The sequence below is a fragment of the Neoarius graeffei genome, chromosome 8 (genome assembly GCF_027579695.1).
Source record: "Neoarius graeffei isolate fNeoGra1 chromosome 8, fNeoGra1.pri, whole genome shotgun sequence".
Classification (NCBI taxonomy): Eukaryota; Metazoa; Chordata; class Actinopteri; order Siluriformes; family Ariidae; genus Neoarius; species Neoarius graeffei.
This window is the reverse complement of record NC_083576.1, coordinates 29,733,260-29,742,619: the sequence shown is the minus strand read 5'-3', so window position 1 is coordinate 29,742,619 and position 9,360 is coordinate 29,733,260. Positions and strand designations below refer to the sequence as shown.

At 41.5% G+C, this 9,360-nt stretch overlaps 1 protein-coding gene across 3 annotated transcripts in view; it reads right to left on the bottom strand.

Annotated features, from left to right (window-relative positions):
- Nucleotides 1-944: 944 nt before the first annotated feature.
- rnaseh2c (ribonuclease H2, subunit C) overlaps nucleotides 945-9,360 on the bottom strand; it is a 13,507-nt gene continuing 5,091 nt past the window's right edge. For 2 of the 3 annotated variants that reach the window (XM_060927552.1, XM_060927551.1), the window contains 2 exons: nucleotides 1,469-1,588; nucleotides 945-1,387 (listed from right to left, as the gene is read on the bottom strand). In XM_060927552.1, the coding sequence (XP_060783535.1) occupies nucleotides 1,364-1,387; nucleotides 1,469-1,588 (144 nt within the window). In that variant the 3' untranslated portion in view covers nucleotides 945-1,363. The remainder of the gene's footprint in view (nucleotides 1,388-1,468; nucleotides 1,589-9,360) is intronic. The other variant, XM_060927553.1, reaches the window with a different exon arrangement.

Genomic DNA, 9,360 nt, shown 5'->3' with positions numbered 1-9,360 from the left:
CTAATTAGCCTAACCTGCATGTCTTTGGACTGTGGGGGAAACCCACACAGACAACATGCAAACTCGACACAGAAAGGGCCCTGTTAGCCACTGGGCTCGAACCCAGAACCTTCTTCCTGTGAGGTGACCATGCTAACCACTACACCACCGTGCCACCCTATATGGAATTAGGTGGGTTTTTTTTCCAAAAAAGTTTTATTTATATTCTTCAAAGTAGCCACCATTAGTCCAGTAAATTCTAATAGTGGAATTTCTAGTCTTCTTAATGTGTTTGAGGTCAAATAGTTAATAATAATAGCCCAGTTCCACAACTGTAGTAATCCATATTATGTCAAGAACTGATAAAAAGAAACTACACTCCATCATTACTTTAAAACATGAAGTGTATTTTAATTAATAAAAAAAGAAAAACCATTGACTTTAAAAAGGTGTGTAATCTTTTGACTGGTACTGTACATACTGTAATTTGTCAAAAACTTGTAGCATTGTTTGTTGTGGGTCCAGAATCTGGGTGTGCCAGAAAGTTCTAGCTGAGGAATAGGCTCTAAAGAAGCTACACACAGAAGTGTAGAATACACATTTCGTCTAACAAAATATTACCTAAAACTTATCAATACTTGATGAACATTAAACAGTGAAATTCAGACAGTATAGATACATCTTTCAAATGGAGTCACAATTTCTTGCAAAATAACATTAGCTTTATATTTCTAGTGATTTTCATCAGCACGTCCAGTCATACATCATCTCAGTCTCACCTTAATGGTTCCAAAGTCATTCATGTGACAAAGCACTTCCAAGACTAAAGTATCTTAGCCCCAAAATTTTGCTTTATGGATGGTGAAGCACATAGGCTGCTCCATAACTGTTTCAGGTTCTGACTATATCAATCATTCACACAGTCTCTCCAAACAAAATCCCCAACAGCATGTCTCACACACAGCTCTTTCAATAAAATATGATTTTTAATTTTCTTCATGCAGTTGTCTGTTCTGAAGTGTCGTAGTTTTGTGTTCAGATCCAAAACTGGCTCTTCAATTTTGTCTAATCCAGTAGATTTACACAAAATTTTCATCTGCTCCATGATGTAAATGTTTCATCTCAACCTGTTAAACAGCTCAATCTTGTGAATAAACCTTTTAATAATTGTTGCCCAAGTCATCTATTGTTTTATTTCTGTCCAACTCAGACTCCTGTGTAGATTTATTATACACAATCATGTGTAAAGGGTAACAACAGAATGCATCAATATTACAAGTAAAAATATACTGAAATGAAAACATGATCTCAGAACAGTGAGAATCATCATGAGGTTTTCAGGTACGACACACACGCTGGTGAAAAATGTGTCCTGCTGAAGCTTTCAGTCCGCCACTGGTGCATGCATCTGCGGAAGCAGAAGTGACAGGATGAGCAAGTTTTTTCTTCAAGCCAGTTTTAGTCTGACTTGTAAAAAGTAAAAACTCACCCTCTCTGCTAATTTTGGCCACACCATTGCCATCATGACTCGATCATCCGAGGTGGGAGGAATCTCCAAATTCCAGTATGTAAAATTCGGAAAAAATGAAGACACCTTAACAACTCCGTCCTATAATAATTCGGTTTTACATAGGAATTAAAATCATACAGATTAGTGGGGTTTTTCTTTGTTTTTAAAGAACACAACCATATTTTCTGATGTCTCATCTCATTATCTCTAGCCGCTTTATCCTGTTCTACAGGGTCGCAGGCAAGCTGGAGCCTATCCCAGCTGACTACGGGCGAAAGGCGGGGTACACCCTGGACAAGTCGCCAGGTCATCACAGGGCTGACACACAGACAACCATTCACACTCACATTCACACCCACGGTCAATTTAGAGTCACCAGTTAACCTAACCTGCATTTCTTTGGACTGTGGGGGAAATCGGAGCACCCGGAGGAAACCCACACGGACACGGGGAGAACATGCAAACTCTGCACAGAAAGGCCCTCGCCGGCCACGGGGCTCGAACCCGGACCTTCTTGCTGTGAGGCGACAGCGCTAACTACTACACCACCGTGCCGCCCCCCATTTTCTGATGTGTTTTTTTTTTTATATTTTCACTTGTATTCATATAGCATACTATTAGTTCTTGAGTAGAGACAATATACACTAAAATGATGCGTTTTGTCACAACACTGCATTTAGATTTAAACAGCAGAATTCATACACTGTGTACATCTGATATCTGGCAGTTAAAAAAAAAAAAAAGTTCTTCTCTGATCAAATCCATTCCAGTGATACACACTTCAGAATCTGAAGTCCTCCATTAGCTAATTTTTAACATGCACTTTGAAGAATTAATAAATGAGGACACAAGAGGCATCTAGATCAAGAATACATGTGGACCTTCCTATGTGGACTTTTTTTTTTTAAAAAATATAAAGAGCGAACATGATACAAGTATGTTGTATAAATACTGCATCTTTACCAAAGTACCACAAAATTGTGATAAGAAGCACTAAATACAAAAACAATACATGAAATAATTACCACAAAAAAAAAAACCTGGATATAAAAGTCAATTAAAATATGCCTGATTAAGTAGAATTTTGTAGAAAATAAAACACCACAAGTGTGTGATGTATGTGTTGATGTGCAGTAATGGTTTGATTTGTACTTAAAGAGAGATCTTTAGCATGGTGTATATAAAAGACTTGTTGTCCTACAAATATTAAAAAGTGAAATGGTTTTATCATGATGCTTCTGCGAACAGGGTTGTCTCGTTTGGTAATTAATTTTGCTCTTGAATTTCTCCTGTCCATACTTCCTCACACCATTTCCTTGTGTTTTCAGGACCAAGGAGCTAAGAGGTGAAGAAAGGAAGCAAGAAAGGGAGATGAGGAGTCAACTTTTAAGAAGTACCCTGTTTATACGAGTCTAGAGATTTGCCTATTGAAGAGATTTAATAATAGGGGATTTGCCTATTAATTACTTTTGGGTACAAGAAGCACCTTATTGGAGGCATTTTTGTTTAGCCCATGCTGAGCTCAACATCACACCCACAGAATTTTAGAGGAAATCAGTTTCGTTTTCTCCCCCGCCCTTGAATCACCACCTTAACATGGTGAACGGGTTTGAGTGCCTCAGGGATTCTAGGAGCCATGTTGTCAGGGCAATTGCCCCTGGTAGGGTCTCCCAAGGAAAACAGGTCCTAGATGAGAGGTCAGACAAAGAGCGGTTCAAAATGACCCTTATGAAAGAAAAAACAGGTATCCGAGTACCCTCGCCCAGACCAGGGATACCGGGGCCCTACCCTGGAGTCAGGCCTGGGGAGGGGCTCGTTGGCGAATGCCTGATGGCTGGGCCCATGTCCATGGGGCCCAGCCCAAATGAGCAACACAGAACCACTCTCCTGTGGACCCACCACCTGCAGGAGGTGTCATAAGGGTCCGGTGCACTGTGGATCGGGTGGCAGCCAAAGGCGGAAGCCCTGACGTACTGATCCCCGGCTGACAAAACTGGCTTTTGGGATGTGGACTGTCACCTCTCTGGTGGGAAAGGAGCCTGAGCTTGTGCATGAGGTTGAGCGGTACCGACTAGATATAGTTGGGCTCACCTCAACGCATAGCTTGGGATCTGGAACCAATTTCCTGGAGAGGGGTTGGACTCTCTTCTATGCTGGAGTTGCCAAGGGTGAGCAGCACCGGGCAGGGGTGGGGCTATTGGTAGCCCCCCAGTTCAGCACACCTTGTTAGGATGCCCCCTAGATGCCTCCCAAGGGAGGTTTTCTGGGTATGCCCCACCAGGAGGATACCCTGGGGCAGACCCAGGACACGCTGGAGAGATTACATCTCTCGGCTGGCCTGGGAATGCCTTGTATTCCCCCGGAAGAGCTGGCGGAAGTGGCTGGGGAGAGGGAAGTCTGGGCTGCTCTGCTTAGGCTGCTACCCCCATGACCCAGATAAGCGGCAGAAGATGGATGGACGGACAGTTTTTTTTGTTTTTTTAAAAATAGCATGCATGGCTTGGAGAAATTGTGTCGCTTAGTACGGAGGCTTTTTCCAAGAACTAATCCAATGCTTTTTAAGTCTGGGTTGAGTCTGTTCGTCACACTTAACCAGTGACATAAAACATATTTAAATCACTCAGACGCACTCATGTAAAATGGTGACATGGTGACTTTTCAACCAGCTGCAAAAGAGCTGACTGTCAGCTATATTCAAATACCTTCATCACTATTGCAGGTGGAAAAGGATTTCTACAAATATTTCATAAAATAGAAAGAAATATTAGTACAACCATGACAACCGTGTGCAAAAGTATTTGTGCAATATACAAGGACATAATTTATATACATCTGCCTGCTATACTTTTACTGGTCAGTATTGTAGGATAAAACTGCAATAACATGCAACCCAGTACAAAAGTTTTGATTTCTTTAATCCTCTTAAGGTTAAGTAAAACGTACACTCACCAATCACTTTATTAAGAACACAGACGTTTGCAACTGTCCAAATCAAATCATGTGGCACCGGCACAATGACTAAAATCATGCAGATACAGTCAAGCTTATTTGTATCGCGTTTTTAACAAACATTGTTGCAAAGCAGCTTTACAGAAAATTAAAGACTTTAAACACGAGTTAATTTTATCCCTAATTTACCTCCAATGAGCAAGCCAGTCAAGAGCTTCAGATCAAACATCAGAATAGTTTTTTTTTTTTTATTGTGATCTCTGTGACTTTCACTGTAGCATGGATGTTGGTGCCAGATGGGCTGGTTTGAAGATTTTAGAAACTGCTGATCTCCTGGGATTTTCACTCCCAACAATCTCTAGAATTTACACAGAATGGTGTGAAAAAAACTAAACATCTTGTGAGCAGAGGGTCTGCAGGCTGAAATACTTTGTTGATAAGAGAGGTCAGAGGAGAATGACCAGACTGGTCTGAACTGACAGGAAGTCTATAGTAACTCAAACTCTCTACAACTGTGGGGAGCAGAAAAACATCTGAGTGCACATCAAATCTTGGTGTATGGGCTACAACAGCAGAAGACCACGACAGGTTTCACTCCTGTCAGCCAAGAACAAGAATCTGAGACCATCATGAGCACAGATTCACACAGGTGCTTGAAAGTTTGTGAACCCTTTAGAATTTTCTATATTTCTGCAAAAATATGACCTAAAACAATCAGATTTTCACACAAGTCCTAAAAGTAGAGAAAGAGAACCCAGTTAAACAAGTGAGACAAAAATATTATACTTGGTCATTTATTTATTGAGGAAAATGATCAAATATTACATATCTGTGAGTGGCAAAAGTATGTGAACCTCTAGGATTAGCAGTTAATTTGAAGAGGAAAATAGAGTCAGGCGTTTTCAATCAATGGGATGACAATCAAGTATGAGTGGGCACCCTGTTTTATTTAAAGAACAGGGATCTATCAAAGTCTGATCTTCACAAACATTTGTGGAAGTGTCATGGCATAAACAAAGGAGATTTCTGAGGACCTCAAAAAGCGTTGTTGATGCTCATCAGGCTGGAAAAGGTTACAGAACCATATCTAAAAAGAGTTTGGACACCACCAATCCACAGTCAGACAGACTGTAGAGAAAATTCAAGACCATTGTTACCCTCCCCAGGAGTGGTTGACCAACAAAGATCACTCCAAGAGCAAGGCGTGTAATAGTCGGCGAGGTTACAAAGGACCCCAGGGTAACTTCTAAGCAACTGAAGGCCTCTCTCACATTGGCTAATGTTAATGTTCATGAGTCCACCATCAGGAGAACACTGAACAACAATGTGTGTGCATGACAGGGTTGCAAGGAGAAAGCTACTGCTCTCCAAAAAGAACATTGCTGCTTGTCTGCAGTTTGTTAAAGTTCATGTGGACAAGCCAGAAGGCTATTGGAAAAATGTTTTGTGGACGGATGAGACCAAAATAGAACTTTTTGGTTTAAATGAGAAGCGTTATGTTCGGAGAAAGGAAAAACACTGCATTCCAGCAAAAGAACCTTATCCCATCTGTGAAACATGGTGGTAGTATCATGGTTTGGGCCTGTTTTGCTGCATCTGGGCCAGGACAGCTTGCCATCACTGATGGAACAATAAATTCTGAATTATACCAGTGAATTCTAAAGGAAAATGTCAGGACATCTGTCCATGAACTGAATCTCAAGAGAAGGTGGGTCATGCAGCAAGACAATGACCCTAAGCACACAAGTCGTTCGACCAAAGAATGGTTAAAGAAGAATAAAGTTAATGTTTTGGAATGGCCAAGTACAAATCCTGACCTTAATCCAATCAAAATGTTGTGGAAGGACCTGAAGCAAGCAGTTCATGTGAGGAAACCCACCAACATCCCAGAGCCGAAGCTGTTCTGTACGGAGGAATGGGCTAAAATTCCTCCAAGCCGGTGTGCAGGACTGATCAACAGTTACTGGAAACGTTTAGTTGCAGTTATTGCTGCACAAGGGGGTCACACCAGATACTGAAAGCAAAGGTTCACATACTTTTGCCACTCACAGATATGTAATATTGGATCATTTCATAGTAAATAAATGACCAAGTATAATATTTTGTCTCGTTTGTTTAACTGGGTTCTCTTTACCTACTTTTAGGACTTGTGTGAAAATCTGAGGTTGTTTTAGGTCAGATTCATGCAGAAAGAAAATTCTAAACTTTCAAGCACCACTGTAAGAGCTGATCCAACCAATTCACTTCATAAGTCACATAATTAGTTGATTAAAATCCACCTGTATGCAATCAAAGTGTCACATGATCTGTCACATGATGTCTGTATAAAATCAACCTGTTCTGGAAGGACTCTGACTCTACTCCAAGAAGACAACGAAGACTCTGCAACGCTAATAAGCAAGTAACACAAAAACCAAGGAGGACTCCAAACAGGTCAGAGACAAAGTTGTGGAGAAGTATAGCTCAGGGTTGGGTTATTTAAAAATAAATAAATAAATTAAAAAAAGCCCTCTCAAACTTTGAATATCCCATGGAACACCATTAAATCCATTATGGCAAAATGGAAAGAATATGGCACCACTACAAACCTGACAAGAGAAGGCCGCCCACCAAAACTCACAGACCAGGCAAGGAGGGCATTAATTAGAGATGCAACAAAAGACACCAAAGAGAACACTGAAGGAGCTGCAAAGATCCACAGCGGAGATGGGAGTGGATCTCCAAAGGACCACTTTAAGCCATACACTCCATACAGTGGGGCTTTATGGAAGAGTGGCCAGAAAAAACCCACTGCTTCAAGAAAATAACAACACGTTTTGAGTTTGCCCAACAATATGTGGCAGACTCCCCAAACACATGGAAGATGATGATTCTCTGGTTAGATAAGACTAAAATTGAACTTTTTGGCCATCATGGGAAATGCCACATGTGGCGCAAACCCAACACTTCCCATCACCCTGAGAACACCATTCCTACAGTGAAGCATGGTGGTGGCAGCATCATGCTGTGAGGATGTTTTTCATCTGCAGAGACCAGAAAGCTGGTCAGAATTGAAGGAAAGATGGATGGCACTAAATACATGGCAATTCTGGAGGAAAACCTGTTTAAGTCAGCCAGAGGTTTGAGACTGGGACGAAGGTTCACATTCCAGCAGAACAATGACCCTAGACATACTGCTAAAGCTACACTGGATTGATGTAAAGGGAAAACATTTAAATGTCTTGGAATGGCCTTGTCAAAGCCCAGACCTCAATCCAATTGAGAACCTGTGGCATAACTTGAAGATTGCTGTACACCAACACAACCCATCTAACTTGAACGGGTTGGAGCAGTTTTGCCTTTTAGAATGGGCAAAAATCCCAGTGGCTAGATGTGCTAAGCTAATAGAGACATACCCCAAGAGAATTGCAGCTGTAATTGCAGCAAAAAGTGACTCTATAAAAGTAATGCCTTTGGGGGGGTGAATACCTATGCACACTCCAGATTTGTTCCCCCCATATTAACTATTGTTTGTGTCACAGTATTTAAAAAAAAAATAAAAAAAAAAAATAGTAGCACCTTTTTAAAGTAGTAGGGACGTTGTGTAAATCAAATGGTGCTAACCCCCCCAAAAAATCCATTTTAATTAGGGCCCGAGCCCTATAGGGCGAAGGCCCTATTGTTCTTGTAAGAGTTCACTATTATTATTCTTCTTTATTTTTCTCCGCTGTTGGGCCATTTTCGGGGCGCTTGCCATGGGCGAAAACGCGCGAAATTTGGCGCCACTTCCGAGAATTGCCACCGCTACTCAGAACCAAAAGCCCACACTTGGCCGGGGCTCAGGGCCTCTATAGCGCCCCCTAAGTCGTTGTGATTTTGGCATCCCGCATTAAGGTGCCTGGTTGCCATATAGTTTGTAGTAGTGGCATGCCATTTGGTATGCATTTGTATCTCACTAAGCCGGACAAAAATGTAATGCCAATGTATTAGCCACGCCCAACAGGAAGTGAGGTAATTTCACTTTTGTGCGGAATGCATGGCCACGAAGACGGCGCAACTCCTCCTAGACCGTTCATAGGAATGTCACCAAAATTGATACACATCATCTACAGACATGGCTGACAAAAGTTACTAAATACGTTTCACGTGGGATAAACCGTTCAGAAGTTATACGTCAATCAATTTTCACTTCAAAATTTTACATGCTAAAAAATTCATAATAAATCTTCTAATTGCTCAACACTGCTCATACTTCACACGCTAATCACTCATTGGGCTTCTGACATGTTACCCAATTTCTGTGATATTTCGCCACTGGGGGCGCTATTTTTGGGCAAAAAATCCAATCTTTCCTCAAATTTGGTCAAACTTCACGGCCACCCTCTTACTACCTCCCATGTCATGTATACCACATTTTGGGAATTTTCGTCCATGGGGGGCGCTGTTTTTGGCCGACGCAATTTCTCCAAAACGGGTTTTTGGTAAATTATTCCATAATGCTTTTCCTTCACACCACTACCTTGTGATAGTGCGTTGCTGTTGTGGTCACTTATTTTTCCATCTCATAATCACTCATGTACAGCATAGCGCCACCTACTGACATGGGAAAAACCAATAAATTTATTCTTCAAAAATCTATATCTCATCTTCTGTTTACTCAATTGTCATCAAACTTCATACGCAAACTCTTCATAGCTCACCTGACATGTACGCCAAATTTTGTGCACTTCCGCCCCTGGGGGTGCTGGTTATGGCAGAAATGATATTGCAGCTTCTGATTTGTCAAACTTGGCAAGCAAACTCTTTACAAGACCCTTTTTGGGGCGCTTGCCATGGTCGACATCGCACGAAATTTGGCTCCTTTTTCTTAGACTCCCACCGCTACTGAGGACCAGAAGCCCAGATCCAGGCGGGCCTCAGGGCCTCTATAGCGCCCCCTAACT